General features: G+C 37.0%; 1 protein-coding gene across 2 annotated transcripts in view; it reads left to right on the forward strand.

Annotated features, from left to right (window-relative positions):
* Positions 1–7930: 7930 nt before the first annotated feature.
* The window catches only part of alx1 (ALX homeobox 1), a 19284-nt gene continuing 4714 nt past the window's right edge, over positions 7931–22500 (forward strand). The window contains exons 1-3 of one of the 2 annotated variants that reach the window (XM_061924337.1): positions 7931–8326; positions 8424–8672; positions 20361–20489. In XM_061924337.1, the coding sequence (XP_061780321.1) occupies positions 8122–8326; positions 8424–8672; positions 20361–20489 (583 nt within the window). In that variant the 5' untranslated portion in view covers positions 7931–8121. The remainder of the gene's footprint in view (positions 8327–8423; positions 8673–20360; positions 20490–22500) is intronic. The other variant, XM_061924338.1, reaches the window with a different exon arrangement.

Here is a 22500-nt window from a genome sequence, read left to right on the forward strand (position 1 = left end):
TGCTTGATGTACAGCTTAAGCTGTTCAACAGTCCGGGGTCTCCGTTGTGGTATTTTAGGCCTAATATTGCGCCACTCATTTTCAATGAGATTTTCAATTTGTGTCATATTTGACACAGCCGGTCACAAAATATTGTTTTCATGCTATTTGTTTTATAACAAACAAAAACATAATGCAACACAGAAATATCTATCATGTTATTTCCAAACATAAAAAAAACATTTGTCATTATCTTCTCAGCTGCTCCACACCACTTGAATTCACATTCTTTATCATTTTCAAAGCATCTTCAATGTTTTAATTATTTGACATCTAAAAAAAAACTTACAAAAATTCAAAATTATGTATTTTTAATGTGATTTATTTTTTTCTCATAAAAATCTATGATTTAGTATCGCAACACACACTGAGGGATCGCCACAAAATACTGCAGCAAATTGGATATGTATATTTTACCTCTAAATATACCGTATTGTGTAATGTAAACATATTTGTTTATATGAAGCATCAAAAGACTGTATGTTGCTCCATGGTATTTATAATGCATGAAATGCAATAAAATGCCAATTGACTCATTTAGAGTTACATGACCTTTTATACCTGCTGTTTCAAATTTGATACACACATTTGCAAAACAGTTTTACTGTAAAATATGATATGAAATATTAGATGAACTGTTCATACTGATGTCTCATTTAAAAAAAGTGTTCTTACTTTATTTCTTTCAAACTTGGCAAAGTTTCTCTCGTTTCGTCTTCGTTGAAATCTTGCAGGATCACTGGACAGTTCTCTATTAAGTTAATTACTGCCATCATGTGGATTATACTTTAAATTCATGAATCTGATCTGATACCATTGTGGCACCAAGAAAAAATCCTAGTTTGTGAACCCGTTCTCAAACAATGGCAATAAAAACTATTCTGATTCTGATTCTGATACATCAGGCATTTTAGGAAAATAATAATTCCACTTATGATGTAGACAAGGAGTGTCCAAACTAAGGCCCGCCAGCCTCTTTAATTTGGCATGAGTTTGATAAATGAGACGATACTTTATACACTGCTGCATTGTCACCAGTATGTGGACAACATTAGTAATGTGTATGACCCAATGCAAACAACCTTCCTTAGTCATGGTGCAAAAAAAAAAATCGAGCCAACAGACATAACACACAACACACTATACCACAAATTGTGGATATTATAAAAAATAAAAAAAAACGTCCATGCACCATAAAAAAATCGGAATTACACCCATTTAAATCCATTACAAAGCATGATGGGAAAAATACAAAACACTCTCCACACTTATCCATGTTTGCCGCATTTTAGCTGCTTGATATTTCTGATTGAATACCTGAACGGAAGTAAACAAGGTAGAAGTCATATATATATATATATTAGAGATGCGCGGATAGGCAAATATTTCATCCGCAACCGCATCAGAAAGTCGTCAACCATCCGCCATCCACCCGATGTAACGTTTGATCAGAACTGCACCCGCCCGCCAACCGCCCGCACCCGCCCGTTATATCTAATATAGACGATGCAAGGCATTAGTGAGGCACCTGCCAACAACTCCGGTTTTCCCGTAATTCATACGGTTTTCATCAACCTATTCCGGGTTACGTTGCAGTGATAAAAAATACAGTTTTTCATTAATTAAAAAAAAAAACTACGCGTATTGCACCTTGTGCAGACAAGATTTTTCGATCGGACACGGAGGAATTAGCGATGTAAAAGACCACTTTGGGACAAAAAAACACAAGTCTAATGCCGTTGCTAGCGATACAAGTGGAAAACTTTCAACGTTTTTCGTCGCCCAAACAGATTCTTTGGATGTGATAAATGCCGAAGTTTTATTTACGGAGGCAATAATTGAGCATGGACTTCCAATCGCACTGGCTGATCACATGGGACAGTTAAATGTTTGTAATGCAACCTTTAAAAATCATTACGCGGTGATCGCGGTCCCAAAAATAAACTTTTCTTGCATGATAATGTCCAGAAAAATTCGCTTTATATTACTATAGAGTCCTTTTAACGAATGAGTTTGATGGTTTATCACAAACCTTAAATGAAAGAAGTCCTTTGTTCTCCTGCACCGCATGCGCTTTGGCCTTGCTTCGTGTTTGGTGCGCAATCCTGTCGGCTGTATTTCACAGCACGACATACTGTTAAAAGTGTTTATACTATTTATGCTTTCAAGTCCAAGTTGAAGAAATCTTGTTAAATGTTGACAGCATAACTACCAAAATACAGAAGTATGTCCTTAATATTTTTGCAGTGCTATTTCTGTTGAAAAGTTCAAATGATTACATTAGAGATGTGATGTGCCACTTTTCAAGTGTCTGATGGCTTCAATTAATTTTCATTAATTTTTCATATTTTGAATTCTTTTGAAAGGCTTACAAAAAAACTACATTTGAATTGTAATTCCATGCTATTGACAGGACTATTAATTTTAATGAAGTTAGCTTACCATGTTTACAGTATGATAATTGTGATATAAATGTGAATTTTAGGTACAGAATATGTTTTACAATTGAACAAGGCAGTAGATTATACAAGCTTGGACAGAAAGTTAATAATGACACCAATTTTTTTTTTAATGGAATTGTTTAGTACTGTTTTACCATTTGTTTACTGTAAAAAGTGTTTATACTGTTTATACTTTCAATTAACAAATTGAAGTCTTGTGAAAGGTTGACAGGATAACTGGCATTAACTGTCAAAATAATTTCAAACTATTGAAGTTAGTTTACAGAATAAACATGCCAATCAACCCATATGATTTTTGCTGTAATATTTTTGTTTTGAAAAGTCACTGTGACTGATAGAAAAGTGATGGTTTTAGCAACATTTTAACCTGTCTGAATGCTAATAATCATTTTGCGTCGGGGGGCGAAGCCCTGAACCCTCCACCAGGACTTTGTCCTGGACCTACCGGGGCCTGCGGCCCTTGGACCCTGGCTACTAGGTTTTTCTGATTTCAAAAGTTGGCAGGTATGGTGAGGTTATAAAGCTTTTGCCTGTTAAAGAAAGGAGACTGATCCAATGCAGCACAGACTTTCGCGTGCCACGCTGTCACGACCCAGACGCACACCAGTGCGCAATCATATGGGAGCCGCGCTGAGCGCACCTCCAAGCGCGTCTCGCTGCCGGCGACGGCCAGGTATGGGCCCACGCTCCAGCGCCATCCATTTTCAGGGCTAGTTGATTCGGCAGGTGGGTTGTTACACACTCCTTAGCGGGTTCCGACTTCCATGGCCACCGTCCTGCTCTCTATATAAACCAGGGTGAGCCCCACCCCTTTCGTGAGCGCACTGCGCGCGGAGTGACCCCTGTTACGCGCCCCCGGCAACAGGGGTGGCGGGCAGGTAAGCTGCGCGGGCGGAGCGCGCGGAGTGACCCATGTTACGAGCCCCCGGCCACGGGGGTGGCGGGCAGATAAGCTGCTTACCTGCTGCGCGTGACGCCGGCCGCGGCGAAGGCGGATGAGGCGGGGTGTCGGTGCGGTGGGCGCGGTAGTGACCCTGGACGTGCGTCGGGCCCTTCTCGCGGATCGCCTCAGCTACGGCTCCCGGTGGGGCCCTCTCGGGGGAAGGGGCCTCGGTCCCGGACCCCGGCGAGGCGTCCCTTCTCCGCTCCGTAAAAGTGTCCATCTCTTTTCTTTTTTTTTCTTCTGTTGTGGCATATGCAGCAGGTGCCTGCTCGTTTTTCGTATGTGGGTAACAACATTTAACTATGTATATATATTTCCGAATTGGTTTAACTGCCACCCGCAAAAAAAAACAAAACAAAACAAAAAAAAAATCTAATTAATCCGCCCGACCCGACCCGCGCGCGGATAAAATCTTATTTTTTTTAATTTCATCCGCCCGATCCGCGGATCATCCGCGGACTCCGCGGTTGTGCCCGCAAACCGCGCATCTCTAATATATATATATACAGTATGTTACTTTACATGTAGTTGGCTTTTGGCTGTCGACCAAATTTCTTTAGCCCAATGCGGCCCCTAGGACATAAATATTTGGACACCACTGATGGAGACTGTAGAGTGTTCCAAACTTATGTATCACTTATGATACGCTTGGTGTTATTTAAGCCGTCAGTGAATGACATTCCCAAACAAATTTACTTTGGGAGAAAAACGGAAGGTAAACCCAGGTCGCCTTCCGACCGAGCGTCTGCGTCTTTTATCCAACGTAAAGAAAAGTGGACCCTGAACTCCGGGGAGGAACGAGGCAGCGGCTCAGAGAAACCCGAAGCGTGTCGAGGGAATCGAGCGGTGGCGAGCACAAACCGTGGGCTCAACGTCAAAGCTAAATGGAAACGCTAATACTGCAGTTTTAATGCGAGCGTGGCCCCGTTTCGCTAGCAGGATGTTTTACTACAAATTGAATTAAAAAAAGAATGTTAGCCCGGGTTCAGGTTGAGTACTGGACTCTGTGAGACGTTGAAGAGCTCACATCAGGTGTTTCAGGACAGAAAAACCACATTTGACCTTTGCTTGTTTTTACAGGTCAGCCCCCCAAAAAAGTTTATTCAACTTGGACTTCAGCAGTTAACATTATTATAAAAATGTACATGCACTAAATACTAATAATTATGAAAAGCTGATAAAAATACGACAGTATAAGCACTTAAAAAACATTTTACATTTTATCCTCAGCGGCCGCCGCACCCGATTGGTCACCTTAGTTGTCCAATAAGATGCCTGCCCACCCTCCCACAGGCCTGTTTATTTGGACTTGTTCCTTGTGTGGTACCTCACAGACCTGGTCCTGAACCCAGAACCCACCTAGATCATGCACGCCTCTAAGTCTTGACTTGGTGGTTTGTAGGCAGTTAGGGGTAAAAAGATATTTTAGAAATATGTAAAATACAAAGAAGTATTTTTTTTTAATCTAATTTGTTTAAGACATTTATTAAAAAAATATTAGGTAAAAAATACTAAAACCTTTAAAGTTATTTTGTTTTTAAATAAAGTAAACATAATAAAAATAACACAAATTTAATCTTTTTTTTTTTTTTAGACATTTCTAAAAAAAAAATGATTAGGTAATAAAAATGAAAACATCAAAAGTAAAAAAAAAAGTTTTTAAAAATATATAAAATACACAAAATGTTTATTTAATTTATTTTGGACATTTACAAAAAGTATTGGGTAGTATAAAATACAAAATTAAAAGTAAAAACAAATCAGTAAAAACATAATTTAAATAAATTAATTCAACAACAACTAAGATTTGTGTCATACAGAAATCAGTAAAAACATAATAACAATATATACAATTGTAATTAAACAATAACCAAGATTTGTGTCACATAGTTAGTATTACTGCATTTTTTTCAGATATTAGATGTCTTTTTTTTACATCTCGTACGCAGTTGTGAGTAAAAATGTTTTTTAAAAATATGTAAAATACAAAAAAAAATTATTTTAGACATTTACAAAACGTATTGGGTAATATAAAAGAAAAAATTAAAAGTAAAAAAAATCAGTAAAAACATAATTAAAATAAATGAATTCAACAACAACTACGATTTGTGTCATACAGTCAATGTTACTGCCTTATTTCAGATTTTAGATATCTTTTTTTAACATCTCGTAAGTAGTTGTGTGTAAAAATGTATTTAAAAATATGTAAAATACACAAAACATTTAATTTATTTTAGACATTTATAAAAATAAAATTATTAGCCAATAAATAATACAAAAATGTAAGTAAAAAAAATCTGTAAAAACATAATAAATAAATAAATAAAAATGCAATTTAATTCAATTCAAAATTCTATTTCCTTTATTTAACCAAGTAAAGACTCATTGAGATTAACATCTCTTTTTCAAGAGCCACCTGACAAAGAGGGCGCCACAAACAAAGTTACAACAATAATAATTAAAACAAGACAATACAACAGAACAACAGCAGTCATACCACAACAGGTCAAAAATAATTTAAAACAATTAAGTAATAATTCAATTTAAAAGCAAGTACATTTCCCAAGAGAACTGGTTTCTCGATATTTTAAAATGGACTTAAACTCTGTCAAAGTGATCAATTCTGGTAGCCTCAGATATTTCTGGATGTCATGTTAACAATAGGATTTGTGTCATATAGTCAATGTTACTGCATTTTTTCAGATATTAGATATTTTATTTAACACCTCGTCCGCAGTTGTGTGTAAAAATGTACGTAAAAAAATGTAAAATACAAAAAATATATACTTAATTTGTTTTAGACGTTCATGAAAAAATATAAGGTAAAAAATATACAAAAAAATTATGACATTTTTTTTTATTTAAGTAAAAACAAATACACTTTTCATCTAACAACAACTAAGTTTTGTGTCATAGTCAATGTTACTGCATTTTTTCAGATATTAGATATCTTTTTTTGACATCTCGTACGCAGTTGTGAGTAAAAATGTTTTTAAAAATATGTAAAATACACAAAATATTTGATTTATTTTAGACATTTATAAAATAAAATTATTAGGTAATTAAAAATAAAAGTAAAAAAAAATCTGCAAAATCTGTAAAATAAACATTTAAATAAACATTTAATTTAACAATAACTAGGATTTGTGTCACACAGTCAATGTTACAGCATTTTTGCAGATATTAGATATCTTTTTTAACATCTCTTAAGCAGTTGTGTGTAAAAATATTTTCAAAAACATGTAAATGCACATATACATTTATTATAAACATTTATAAATGTAGGTAATCAAAAAGAAAAGATTAAAAGTAAAACAAATCTGTATAAACAATAAAAATAAATACAAATTAAATTTTGTGTCATATAGTCAATGTCATTGCATTTTTTCAGATATTAAAATTAACATCTTGTACGCAGTTGTGTGTAAAAATGTATTTAAAAATATGTAAAATACACAAAATATTTCATTTATTTTAGAAATGTATGAAAAAAATATTAGGTAAAATATATACCAAAAAATGTAATCCAATTTTTTTTTAAAGTAAAAACATAATAAAAATAAATACACTTTTTATCCGACAATAACTAAGTTAAGTAAAGTACTTAAAGTAATGTACCAATGATTGTCACACACACACTAGGTGTGGTGAAATTGGTCCTCTGCATTTGACCCATCCCCATGTTCACCCCCTGGGAGGTGAGGGGAGCAGTGAGCAGCAGCGGTGGCCGTGCCCGGGAATCATTTTTGGTGATTTAACCCCAATTCCAACCCTTGATGCTGTCAAGTTTTGTGTCATAGTTAATGTTACTTCATTTTCTCAGATATTACATCTTTTTTTTAACATAACGTACGGAGTTGTGAGTAAAACTGTTTTTAAAACAATGTAAAATGCAGAAAACATATATTTCATTTATTTTAGACATTTATAAAATATTAGGTAATAAAAAAGAAAAAGTACTACAAAAAAAAATTCAGTAAAAACATAATTAAAGAAATACAAATGTAATGCAATATTAACAAAGTTTTGTTCCTATAGTCAATGTTTCTACATATATAAAAAAAAATGTTTTTATAATATGTACAATACAAAATATATTTTTTTATTTGTTTTAGACGTTTATAAAAACATTAGGTTAAAAAAATAAAATAAAATAAATAAAATAAAAATAATAAATAAAAGTGTAATTAAACAACAACTAAGTTTTAGATATTAGATATATTGTTTTTTTTTTTACATTTAATTAAATTTTAAATGGAGAATGTTTACAATTAGTTTCAAACATAGTTAATGAGCATTGTTATATTTTCATGAAAATATAGAACTCCTTTTTAAAATGACATGAATCACCTAAATCTGCATAAACTGACTGCTGGGTTTGCAACTAATATATTTTGGAATATATCATGTATAAATGCAAATTAGTACACCATCATTATGTTTACCCGTGAAATGAAAGTGAAAGTAAAAAAAAAACAAAAGTTTGAAGAAGAAGAAGAAATGGCATAGTTTAGGTACCTATTTGTCAGCAGTTGTTGCTTCCCCGGCTCGGTTCCGTTGGGCCTGGACCCGCGGTGGGAGGAGTCGCGTCTCCAAGTGGGGCCAGCAGGACCGGGGGTGTCCTCGGAGGACTTGCGGGGGCTCCTATAAAGACTTGCTGCTTGCGCGCCGCACATCATGCTGATGACCAGGATGATGACGATGGACTTCATGGAGGACAAGTTCGGGCTGAAGAACCAGGCCATGAAGGCCGGGGACTACTTCACGGAGCCGGTCATGGAGAGCCTGGACGGCGGGGGCTACTTCGCCAAGTCTCCCCCGAAATGCGCGCAGGCCTTCGGGCTGACGGAGCACCGCGGCTCGCCTCGCGGAGACCCGCACGGTAATAAGACGGCAACAAAACATATTTTTAATATTAGATTATACATTTATACGTATTTATTTTTATTTATTTTTTTAATGTATTATTACTTTTTAAGGAGTGAGTGCGGTTGTTTGCAGGCGGCTACGGCGCGGCCAAAGCCGGGGAGGAGGGCGTCGGCTGCGCGGCGGAGGAGGACCGGGGCGACAACAAGGTGACGAGCAGCAAGAAGCGGCGGCACAGGACCACCTTCTCCACGGTGCAGCTGGACGAGCTGGAGAAGGTCTTCCAGAAGACGCACTACCCGGACGTCTACGTGCGGGAGCAGCTGGCCACCAGGACGGAGCTGACCGAGGCCAGGGTGCAGGTCAAGAACACTATTTTTATTTTTTTTCTCACACTTTACCTGTAAAACAACAACAAAAAAACAGTATATTTAACAGTAAAAAATTGCAGGTGCAATATTTTTTATTTTAAATTGAGAGTCAATCTCGAACTCCACCTCAGAAAACACTTGACTCTCCCAAGTAACCAACATTAAAATACAGTAGCGTAGTACACCTAAGTAGTCATTAAAAACAAGGCAGAGGTTTATTTAAAAACATTTTTTGCCAAGTATAGCTAATATTTCTGGCCAACACTGTTGGAATATAGGAAAATAAAACACTGTACTTTAATCACGCAATACTTTTGGATTAGATTAGATTAGTTTATTTCAAAGGGGACAATGCAATTTCATTAAAGACATGCACAACACATGGTTAAAAAAGCCAGAATTGGCCAGAAGGCTAGTTTTCATCTGTAGTCCCCTGGCCATGATGTAAAAAAATAAATAAATAAAAAAAGGCAGTCAAATTACAATTTAAAAGAAAAAGAAAAGAAAGAGAGAGAAAAAGAATAAAAGCACACAATACATATACGATATGATAAAAAAAAAAATTACAACATCACAACATAGCATTTATCTTAGCTTCAAAACAGGCTCATCTTTTAGTGCTGGCAGCTGTAGGCATACCACGTACAGTTTGAGGAACACTGCACCCTAAAAAAATGTTGGGTTAGAAAATAACTCAATTTTAACACAACTGCTGGTTCAGAAAAAAACGAACCCCTTATTTGAGATATTTTAACTCAACATTTTGGGTTACTTTTTTTCCAACCCAACACGCATTGAATTATTTAATCAAAAAATTTAGTTATGATAATTTAATGTTGGTTTTAATCCCAACCAAATTTGGGTTGAATTATTTAACCCAAAAATTGAGTTACGCTAACTCAATGTTGGGTTATTCCCAATCAAACTATTGGGTTGAATTATTTGAACAAAAAGTTGAGTTATGCTAACTCAATGTTGGGTTATTCCCAACCAAACTACTGGGTTAAATTATTTAACCCAAAAGTTGAGTTATGCTAATTCAATGTTGGGTTATTCCCAACCAAACTATTGGGTTGAATTATTTAATCAAAAAATTTAGTTATGATAACTTAATGTTGGGTTTAATCCCAACCAAATTTGGGTTGAATTATTTAACCCAAAAATTGAGTTACGCTAACTCAATGTTGGGTTAATCCCAATCAAACTATTGGGTTGAATTATTTGAACAAAAAGTTGAGTTATGCCAACTCAATGTTGGGTTATTCCCAACCAAACTATTGGGTTAAATTATTTAACCCAAAAGTTGAGTTATGATAATTTAATGTTGGGTTTAATCCCAACCAAATTATTGGGTTTAATTATTTAACCCAAAAGTTTAGTTATGCTAACTCAATGTTGGGTTATTCCCAACCAAACTATTGGGTTGAAATATTTAACCCAAAAGTTGACTTATGCTAACTCAATGTTGGGTTATTCCCAACCAAACTATTGGGTTAAATTATTTAACCCAAAAGTTGAGTTATGATAACTTAATGTTGGGTTTAATCCCAACCAAACTATTGGGTTGAATTATTTAACCCAAAAGTTTAGTTTTGCTAACTCAATGTTGGGTTAATCCCAATCAAACTATTGGGTTGAATTATTTAACCCAAAAGTTGAGTTATGCTAACTCAATGTTGGGTTATTCCCAATCAAACTTGGGTTGAATTATTTAACCCAAAAGTTGAGTTATGCTAACTCAATGTTGGGTTATTACCAACCAAACTATTGGGTTAAATTATTTAACCCAAAAGTTGAGTTATGATAACTTAATGTTGGGTTTAATCCCAACGAAACTATTGGGTTGAATTTTTTAACCCAAAAGTTTAGTTATGCTAACTCAATGTTGGGTTATTCCTAATCAAACTATTGGGTTGAATTATTTAACCCAAAAGTTGAGTTATGCTAACTCAATGTTGGGTTATTCCCAAACAAACTATTGGGTTGAATTATTTAACCCAAAAGTTGAGTTATGACAACTCAATGTTGTGTGGTTGTAAATAATGTTAGTGAGATTAATCCATAATAAAATTCCCTTCAAGAAAAAAGTAACTTTTGAATAAAAAAAATTAGCCTTTTACCCAAAAATGCGTTACTCGTTGAAAAACAACCCAAAAGGTCCATAATTTTGACAACCCATAAATTGAGTTAAAATAACACTCTTATAACCCAAACAAATGGATTGCGGTTCATAAAAATAACTCCAAAATGTAACCCAACACTAGCAACTCATAAATTGGGTTATCAAAATAACCCAGCATTTTTTAGTGTGTGCTCTAAAATCTGCGGCCGTTGTTTATTACAGTGCTATTACTGTAAATGGAAAAACGGTAGCACTTTTTATTTTCACAGTAAAAATCTGGCAACTGAGCAGCCAGTTATTTTTTCTTCTTCTTGTAAACAAGGGCCGTCAAACTGGTTTTCATTGAGGGCCACTTGGCGGCCATTTGTAACAGTGAATAATATATGAATATAAATGTATCATATTGTTACACAATTAACTACGCATTTAATTATTAATTTTTTGCACACACTGTAGATTTTGCGGTTAAAAAAAAGAAAAAGGGCAGCTTGGTCACCAAAATTTTTACCATAAAACGGTTGTTGTTTTACAGTATTACTGTAAATGGAAAGACATTACTTCTGTTTTTTTACGGTAACCTTCTGGCGACTGAGATTAACTTTTTTATTTTTTTACTATAAAATGCATTGTAATTTTTACAGTGAAGCAATTTGATGGATGACTTGCTTTGAAATCATAAGTTCAACAGATATTTTATGTGTTATAAAATAATATTTGTTGCATTATTAGATAATACTAAAGTTTAAAAGATACGCATGTATATTTTTTACAATACTTGTATTTCTGTCTGTAGAAATAGAGAAAGATAAAGTACTTAAGTATTCAAAAATGCTATTTACAGGCTTTTGCATGCTTTGAGTTTGACACCTGTGCTCTAGAATTTATGTTTTTATTTATTCACAGTGCATTACTGTAAATGGAAAAACTAGCATTTTTTAAAAATGTATTTAGACGGTAAAATTCTGGAAAATTAAATAGGGTTTTTATTTTTTTTACGATAAAATGTATTGTAATTTTTACAGTGTACAATCGATGCCAAACACATATTTCCAATATTTATTTTTTTATATAAAAAAATATTTGTCGCATTATTAGATATTCAAGTTTAAAAGATACGCATGCATTTTTTTTACAGTACGTGCATTTCTATCTGTAAAAATGGAGAAAGATCAAGTATTTCATTAAAAAATATTATTTCCAGGCTTTTGCATGTCCTTGATTTTGACACCAGTGCTCAAGAATATTTGTATTATTTTATTTTATTATTTATTATTTATTTATTCACCGTGCATTGCTGTAATCGTAAAAACTGTAGCACTTTTATTTTTACCGTAAAATGTTGCCAACTGAGCTGCTAGTTTTTCACTTTAAAATCTGACTTTTTTTTTTTTTAATACAATCTAACTTAATTGCAGCTATTTTATTAAAAAATATTATTTCCAGGCTTTTGCATGTCCTTGATTTTGACACCAGTGCTCAAGAATATTTGTATTATTTATTTTATTATTTATTATTTATTTATTCACCGTGCATTGCTGTAATCGGAAAAACTGTTGCACTTTTATTTTTACCATAAAATGTTGCCAACTGAGCTGCCAGTTTTTCACTTTAAAATCTGACTTTTTTTTTTAATACAATCTAACTTAATTGCAGCTATAAATTCCTGCCAGTAAATTGTGTACTTAGACTGAAATATTAAATATAAATATTTATGACCTGCACTTAAAACAAGTGATCGGCATCAAACTTGAGCAAACATTCTGAAGTTAATTGACATACTTTATTATGACCATTGTTATTTTCATTAATACTACTTTTACCATCATTATTATTAAACAAGGATTGTGCTCAATTAATTTTCATTGAAATTACAAATTTTGTTTAATATTGTCACAACTGATCTGCAATGCAAAGACATTGTACACTTAAAGAGTTCATTTTAGAAGCTTTTGCATATCAGTGTGTGTAGTTACGTTATGGAAAGGACTAATAAACAATGTACCAATATGATCCACGTTAATAAAATGTTCAAAGTGTTGACAAAGTACAAGAAATAATTATTAATACATTAATTATGATTAGGTTTTTTATTTACTTGTTTGTGTTACACAGGGGCGGATTAAGAAATTTTGGCCCCCTGGGCCTGACATGATCTTGGCCCCTCAAACCCGCGCGTGCACGCGCACACACACGCACGCACTATGCAAGAAATACTGTATACTGTGAACAGACATGCACACTGTACTGTACAGAAGAGTGCACATACTGCACACACACTATTAGGTATACCACACAGACAAGCACAGGTTTCACACAGACACAGGTAGGGGGAGGGGATAAATGGCCTAAAAATAAAAATTTTGGAAAATGATTACGCCCACTTCAGTGATGGTGCATTGGGTCATTTGAGAGATATTATGTATTGGAAGTTGGTACCTATCATGAAATAAACCCCCCACCCCACCCAAAAAACTAAATTGGACATGATTTTTGCCCCCTTTTCCTCCCTTCTATCATTAAAAATAAAATAATATCTTAAGAAAACACTTTGGCATAACGGCAGCTGTGCAGCAAATTGAGGCTCAAAGTCTGTATCTATTTTGTGGGAAAGCTTGAGGAGGCGTCGGTCAGAGGAGTCAATGTGGAGGATGTTTATAAACTTGTAGATGCACATATGACTGACAGCACAGAGCACAACAAAGGCTTTTCAAAGCTGTTGGCAGAGATGAACAACTTGGAAAAACCAGCAGGGCAGATCTTTTGTGGCACCCACACTACACTGGGCTTCAGCAGTGCCATGAATAAAGTGATGCGGTTGGCGGAGGCCGATATGAAGATGGAGCAAGTGCTACAGAGTTTCATGGTGGATCTGGATGTAGACAGCAAGAATGCTATAGTGGCTGGACAGGCACTGGACATGTCCTGAACTCAGTGTCAGACGTGGCTGCCGAATACTTGGATGAAGTGAAGCAGCTGACAGATCTCATGCTGCCCCATCTGAAGACTGTCCTGGCCAGGCAGAGGATGGACTATGGGATGGATGAGGAGACCTTCCCAATGGACCCTGTCAGTGAACAGGCTAGTAACATTGATGGCACCCCTGTGCACAACATTGGGATGGAGAGACAATGTGGCAAGGTGGACTACAGACTGAAGAAGTTGGGCACACTGAACGCAGTCAATAGGTCAATAATTTTACAGAAGAGCCAGGAGCTTCAGAGGTTTCAAGGCAGCAGCACAAGCAAAAAGAGAGGTTGAACTCAACTGGAGTAAACTCATGAAGGCAAAATTCGAGAGTTGGGCTGACGAGAAACAAGAGATGGCTCAAAGACAGGAGAAGAAGAGACTAGACATGCTGGACACACTGAAATCTTTTGGTGGCCCCTTCACGATAGTGGGGAAGTTGAAAAGTTCCTTGTCGATGAAAGTCTGAACAAGAATGCAAAGCTGCAGAGAATGAAGCTTGAGGTTCAGTTTGCCAGAGAAAGCACCAAGCTTCTGCCTAAAGTCAATCCTATCTTCAGAATCCAGGTGACAGACAGTTCCCAGAAATGGCGAAAGTGCAATTCTCCCAGTCATAATGGATACTTAGAATTTTATGGTGGTGGTAAGTATTCATGAAAACAGGTAGCCTAACATTAGTGAATGGGTGAATTCTGGAAATAACAACCTAAAAATCTTACACAGTGCACCTTTAAGCAAGGGGTTTCTTTCGTGCTTTCAATTTCGCAAAATCATCCACCACATCATTGAAGTCCAACTCTCTTGTCAGCTCACTCTCAATTGCCATTAGAGATAACGCATTTAATCTTTTCTGAGTCATTCTTGTGCGCAGCTCATTTTTGACTCTTGACAAAAGAGAGAATGAGCGTTCTCCCTCACAGTTACTGACCGGTAGAGTGAGAAAAATCTGTAGCGCAATGTATGTATTAGGAAACGTAGGCTGTAGTCCAAAATGTATTATTGTTTTGAGCAGTCCTGAAGGGGTCCTCTCCTCATCAGTGTTGTTGAGCTGTATAAAAGATTTGAACTGTATAAGCTCCTGTCCAAGACTTTCATTGAGGTCAGATGAGTATGATTCAGTGAGAATCTTGGCCTTGTGAAGGACTGAAGCATTGGACTCTGTATCCAAAGAGAAAAGGACACTGAACAAATTGTTCAGATGTTTGTAGGCCTCCAGACGGTGATTAAGGCTTGAACTCAGTTGATCAATAGAGGCAATAAATGTCTCTATTTGAAACAGTTGCCTTCCCTCAAGCACAACATCTGAGGATGCTGATTCATCAGCAAACTTTTTACGTTTCTTCGTCCGTTCAGCCCTGTAAGATGGGGTGCCACCCAACATGTTTAAGGCTTTCTGCTCAAAATGATCAAATAGATCTCTTTGGGAGAGAACAAAGGTGCGCAGAGATTCCAGCAATCTAACTGCTGTACCAAGGTCCATGTCTGCTTTTTGAAGTTGCAGACTTGTGGCCTGAAATCTGGACAGAACTGTGTCCCAAAAGCCTGCCATGAAGGCCATCTCAAGTGAATCCAGCTTCCGCACTAGACTGTCAGCTTCAGTTTGTGTGTCTCGTTTCTCTGTGTCATCAGTGGAAATACCCTGTAGTGCTGCTCTTATTTTACTGTAGTTCTGCCACAGTGCTTTGGTAGATTCTGCACGGCAACTCCAACGCGTGTTGGATAAAGCTTTAAGTGTGAGATCTATGTTGGAATTGCCAAATACCCTGTCCCATCGGTGTGTGGATGCAGTTGTGAAGTTGTAAATAGACTGAATCAAGTCAAAATACTTAGAGACTTCATTTCCACATCTGTCAATGCTGTTGACTCCCACCAAATTCAAAGAGTGAGCTGCACATGGAATATAGTGTATTAATGGGTTGCTTTTCTTTAAGTGAGCCTGCAACCCATTATACCTCCCTGACATGTTGCTGGCATTATCATAAGCCTGCCCCCTGCAATTTGACAGCTCTAACCCTAGATTTTCCAACACAGACATGACACAGTTAGCCAAACTTTCACCTGTATGGCTAGTAATGGGCTCAAAACCCACAAAGCGTTCAACAACACTGCCCTCTTTGCTAACAAAACGGAATATGAATGTCAATTGGTCCACATGAGATAAATCTGGGGTTGAATCCACAATGATAGAGTAGTATTTGCTTGCTTGCAGTTCATCTGCTATAGCCTGTTTGGTTTTTGCACCTATCAATTCAATGAATTCCTCACAAATGGTGGTAGACAGATATGAGGTATTACCTCGACCCATCTGCCCAAACTTTCTGATGTGATCCTTTAGAAAGGGATCAAATTCAGCCAGGACCTCCAGAATACCAAGGTAGTTCCCATTGAGAGGAGACCCTAACGATTCATTTTTACCCCTAAATGCAAGGCCCCTTTCTGCAAGGAATTTAATGACTGCAACAACTCTTTGTAACACCTGCCTCCAATAGCTGCTCTCTGCCTGAAACTGTTTGAACAGGTCTGCATCAACTGTGGCACCTGTGGCGCGGTTCAAGACTGCTTGCATGCAGGTTATGTGCTCAGCACTTCGCTCATGTTCACCAAATCTTTCTGAGTGTTTCCAATCACAATAGCCTGTCACAAAAGAATGCGTTTTTGGGGAAAACAGTTTGCATGCAAAGCAGTAAACATTACCAGTAGAGGGAGAGTACATCATCCACTCTCTTTGTACTCGTTGTCCATTGGGCAGGTGTGAAGTAAAATGTTCATTGTTTAGGTATCGGGGTTTGCCTCCTAGCCCACTGTTCCTCACAGAAGCTGGATAATGGCTGTGACGGTTGTGAAATGATTTTGCACCTCTTTGAATAAGAACTTCCTTCATTGACTCAGTGAGGGTATCAGCCCATTTAGCGGGATCACTAGGTAGAGTTGTCACTGTAGATGGTGTTGAAGAAAGATTCAACTCATTTTCTATGCTGTCCAGAGGTGCAGTGACCTCACATTCATCCGAGCAACTGGCTACTGCTGAGTTGGTTGAATCATTAGCATCCGAAGCATTTGGTTCAGTGCGTACACTTGTAGTGGTCTCAGGATCTTGGGAGCTACATGCTAGCTCAGGTGCATTGCTAACCTTAGCTGAATTTGCAGTAGCATTTATAGAATTGCTTTCAGCAGATGTCTTTGTACTGAAGAAGCTGGAGATATTTGGAACACTCTCAAGTAAAACTGATTCCTTTTTTTTCTTTTCTTGCTGAGTTTTTTTTCTACCTCCTCCACTTAGACGTTTATGATCCATATTTCCCTTCTTTCTGTGCACATTGGCTCTTTGCCTATCACAACAGCTTAACCAACTGTGTGTGTGTGTGTGTGTGTGTGTGTGTGTGTGTGTGTGTGTGTGTGTGTGTGTGTGTGTGTGTGTGTGTGTGTGTGTGTGTGTGTGTGTGTGTGTGTGTGTGTGTGAGTGATGCAATTTTCAAAACTAGCAATCTAGCATTAACAGTCAAAAGCAGAAATCAGCTGATTTCTATAAGAACTGATAACAGATTTCCAATCAATGCTAAACTCAGACAGCGAAAGTCACTAGATGACGTTTTGAGTCGCCAGTCATGTATGGCCAAAAGTCTCTAAATCGAATGCCAACGTTGCTTAATCGCCAACACACTGGGACTCACTGAAGGACTGACAGTGAATAAAAAAAGATGATTAAGATAATTGTGTACTTTTCTCTTCTGATATTTTCACTAAGGACCCCAAGCTATCTGCATGCAGCAACAATGTCTGACAGACAGGAGAGCGGAGTGGTCAGTGATGAATGGCAAGGGAACAGACTGATTTGTACTGAGGAGAAAGAGAGAGCCAATTACAGTGAAATAAATTCCAAAAGAGCCAAGTGACTAGCTGAAGGCAGGGACAAATGCCTTGGAGTGACCAACAAGAGTGCAAAGTACCAAATGGCAAAATGTGGGAAGACCAACAGGCAGATCTGCTTTTACCACTTATCTTCACAACCAAAAAGTCGCTAAATGATGTTTTCAGTCGCTAGCCAGGTATGGCCAAAAGACGCGAAATCTAGCGGTAAAGTCGCTCAATCACACTGACAGTGAAACAAATAATTTTTAAAAAGATAGTAATCATACAATGTCTTGTACTTTTGTCTTCTTTCTTAATATTTCTCAAAGGACACCAAAATGTCGCTATCTGCAGGCAGCTTGCTAGCTATGATGGCAGCAACAATGTACCTTAGAGTGACTGACCAACAAGAGCTCAAAGTACCTAATGGCAAAATGTGGAGAGACAGACACAATAAATTGCATTAAGATGAAGAGAACTGTTGCTATTATTAATTTTAACAACAACCAGAAAGTCGCTAAATGTCACCAGCCAGGTATGGCCAAAAGTCACTTAATTGGCCACACACAGTAACAGAGAAACAAACAAACAAAAAAAAAGATCATAAAGATAATAGTTGTACAACTTTGTGTACTTTTGTCTACTTTCTAAATATTTTCACAAAGGACACCAAAATGTTGCTATCTGCAGGCAGCTTGCTGGCTATGATGGCAGCAACGATGTCTGCCAGACAGGAGAGAGTGGTCAGTGACGATCGAATCGAGAAAATGACAAAATGGGTCAAAGACCAAAAAGTTATTAACTGACAGCAGTGACAAATGTCAGACTGTAAACTTTTTTGAAAGAAAAGGACAAAATGGGAAGATGCTGATAATAACAGCAAAATGGAAAATATAAGAATTTCCAAGTAATGCTCAACTCAAGTGTGTGTGTGTCGTGTGTGTGTGCGCGTTAAACTTCTTGTGGAATGATTTCAAATGATCTCTGAGTCTGAACTGAGGGAAAGGAAACCAAATTTTGAGCAGTCACTCACGAGTTCAAAGTACCAAATGAGGAGATTCTAAAAGAACAGACCGGTTTATGAAAGACTCGATGGGGGAGGGGCACAGCTAAGAATACTTGAGTGAGATTCTGTGATCCAAATTCGAGATAAAGCTTTTTGATAATGATAATTTGTCAGAGTAAGGTTGTGTAATCAACATTTGAGAATGAGCTTTGCCAATCAATCAAGAATATTTGCATTAAGTTCTGTGATCAAAATTCAGAAACAACCTTTAATAATTGATAAAGAATATGTGAGTGAGGTTGTGTGATCCAATTTGAGAATTAGCTTTGATAATAATGATTGAGAGCCTCTGGCCCTCTGTGGATCGTGGCCGCGGGGCCAAGTTGGCCTGGCCCCTTGGGGCCTCTGACCCTCTATGGATCGGGGCCAAGTTGGCATGACCCCTCGGGGCCTCTGGCCCTCTATGGATCGTGGCCGCGGGGCCAAGTTGGCCTGGCCCCTTGGGGCCTCTGACCCTCTATGGATCGGGGCCAAGTTGGCATGACCCCTCGGGGCCTCTGGCCCTCTATGGATCGTGGCCGCGGGGCCAAGTTGGCCTGACCCCTTGGGGCCTCAGGCCCTCTGTGGGTCGCGGCCGCGGGGCCAAGTTGACCTGGCCCGTTGGGGCCTCTTACCCTCTATGGATCGTGGCCGCGGGGCCAAGTTGACCTGGCCCCTTGGGGCCTCTGGCCTTCTGTGGGTCGCAGCCGCGGGGCCAAGTTGGCCTGGCCCTTTGGGGCCTATGACCCTCTGTGGGTCGTGGCCGCGGGGCCAAGTTGACCTGGCCCCTTGGGGCCTCTGACCGTCTATGGATCATGGCCGCGGGGCCATGTTGGCCTGGCCCCTTGGGGCCTCTGGCCCTCTGTGGGTCGCGGCCGCGGGGCCAAGTTGACCTGGCCCCTTGGGGCCTCTGACCCTCTATGGATCATGGCCGCGGGGCCAAGTTGGCCTGGCCCCTTGGGGCCTAAGATTATTATTTTTGCAAAAGTAGTTTTGCATGCGTCGCGGCCGCGGGGCCAAGTTGGCCTGGCCCCTTGGGGCCTCTGGCCCCCTGGGCCTGGGCCCGGTAGGCCCGTTCATTAATCCACCTATGGTGTTACAGATGGTGTTTGATTTAATGAGCTGCGCTTCTTCCTACTCCTTTTCGGATTAATTAATTATATGCATGTTTGAAATACATTTTTTGTTATATACAAGAAGCAGTAACTTTTTTTTTTAATTGTCCAAAAAAATGATGCTACCTAACAGTTTATGTCTAATAAAGAATTAAAGTCTTTATTCGGCTCCTAAAGGAAAGATACTGATGATTCTTGAAAAGTGTCATTTCAAGTTTGTATTCATTAATAATGATATATTTTATTGAATATTGCACTAATATGCTTTGTCAGCGCTAACATCTTGTTAGCCTATTTAAAGGAGACAATTGATCACAACTCAGCCCCGTCATACTCAAATAATAATAATAATAATAGATTGTATTTGTAAAAGGCACTTTACATTGAGTAAACAACCTCAAAGTGCTACAGTGTATTAAAAAAAATAAAAATAGAAGGGTTTTTAAGCCTTTTTTTAAAAGCATTCACAGTCTGTGGTGCCCTCAGGTGGTCAGGGAGAGCGTTCCACGGACTGGGAGCGGCGGAGCAGAAAGCCCGGTCAAAACCTTACGAGTGACAGGTGTGTGTTGCTCGTTGTGCCTCAGGTGTGGTTCCAGAACCGAAGAGCCAAGTGGAGGAAGAGAGAACGTTACGGACAAATCCAACAAGCCAAAAGTCACTTTGCATCCAGCTACGATCTCGCCGTGTTGCCTCGCAGCGACAGCTACACACAGGTACACACATGTACACACGGGTACACACAGGTACACACGGGTACACACATGTACTACGACATCTGCACCTTCACATGTTTTGGTGTCACTATAAACACCCATCAGCGTTTAATTAATAAATACTATAATAGGAGGACCAGAGGGCGGGCGCACATTACACCAGTTTTAAAGTCGCTGCATTGGCTCCCCGTTCTCCTGGGTGGATTTCAAAGTCCTGTTATTAGTTTTTAAATGTCTTAATGGCCTTGCGCCTTCTTATCTATCCGACCTGCTTTTACCGTGTCAACCCTCGTGGATCCTGAGGTCCTCTTATCTTTAGCAAATACCAAAACAAAGACCCACGGTGAGGCAGCATTTAGCCACTGTGGCCCCCACCTGCAGAACAGCCTGTCAGAGGACCTCAGGACCGCAGAGAGCGTTGAACTTTAAAAAAAAAAAAAATGCTAAGGACACACCTTTTTAATCAGGCTTTTTACTAATAATGTGCTTTTTATTATTTTATTGTGTTGTTCTTTAACTTAATCATTAATATTTCTACTATTATTCTCTCAATGTTATGTTTTATTAACTTATTCTGCTTATATTCACTTTGGTTTTGTACAGCACTTTGTGTTGGCTACTTGTCTGTGCATGAAAAGTGCTATATAAATAAAGTTTGATTTTGATATATAATACTATAATAACATGTCATGGTTTTAAGTTTTCGCTGCAGAAAGGGAACATAAAACTGCTCAACTTTTGTTTTGACAGCTTTATTCACTTTAAAATGAAACATAAAAAAATGCTAACATAAAATGTTCAATAAATAAATTGAATATATAATAGTTTAGTTTCATTTAATATTTATGATTTTATTCCTATAAATTGCAGACAAGTACAACAGTGTCAAGCAGGGGTGTCCAAACTAGGGTTTTTATTTTTAAATATCTCACAGTTTAATTTCCGCAGACTTGTCGCCATCTTGTGGAAATTGTGTGTAATTCAGGTTAATGACCATGAACTGCACTTTGACATGAACACAGCACAGCATTTATATACGACCCAATCAACACTCATGGCGCACGTGAACTAACACAGAAAGTCAACACACGTGGTCAAACATAACACTGAACTTTCTGGATGTTATTAAAAATGTCCAAGCACTACACATAATTCAAAATTACACCCATTTAAATCCCCTGCAATGCATGATGGGAAAACAATGCAAAACACTCTCCACACTTATCCATGTTTGGCACATTTTAGCTGTTTGATATTTCTGATTGATTACAAAACTTAAAGGAGGTCGTACAGAAGTAAACATGGTAGGAGTCGAACTTTCACATACTCTTAATATCCAATTATATTAATTATTAAATAAATATAAGAAAAATACGTACATGTATCATACTAAAATAATGAAATATGTATGTGTGTGTATATGTATATATATATACATACACATGTACATATTTTTATTTTAATATTTAATTATAGTCTGTTACATTATTAGTTTTCTGTTTTTGTTGAGTAATTATTAAAATTAAATATATATTGTAATTATAATAATTATTAAATAAATATAACAATAAAAATATGTACATTTACATACGTACATGTTTAACTTTTTATATTCATTTAATGATTATATACTGTATATACATATTTTATTTGTATATTTATTTAATATATTAAAAAAAGATTATATATAAATGTATATATATATATTATAATTATAATCATTATTAAATAAATATAAATATGTACATATTTTTTATATTTTATGTTTTAGTTTGACTCCTACCTTGTATGTGTGTGTGTGTGTGGGTGTGTGTGTGTGTGTGTATATATATATATATATGTGTGTGTGTATATATATATATATATATATATATATATATATATATATATATATATACATATATATATATATATATATATATATATATATATATATATAAAAAAAAATATATATATATATATATGTTTAAAAAAAAATAAAAAAAATAAATATGTATATATATATATATAT

The sequence above is a fragment of the Nerophis lumbriciformis genome, linkage group LG29 (genome assembly GCF_033978685.3).
Source record: "Nerophis lumbriciformis linkage group LG29, RoL_Nlum_v2.1, whole genome shotgun sequence".
NCBI lineage: Eukaryota > Metazoa > Chordata > Actinopteri > Syngnathiformes > Syngnathidae > Nerophis > Nerophis lumbriciformis.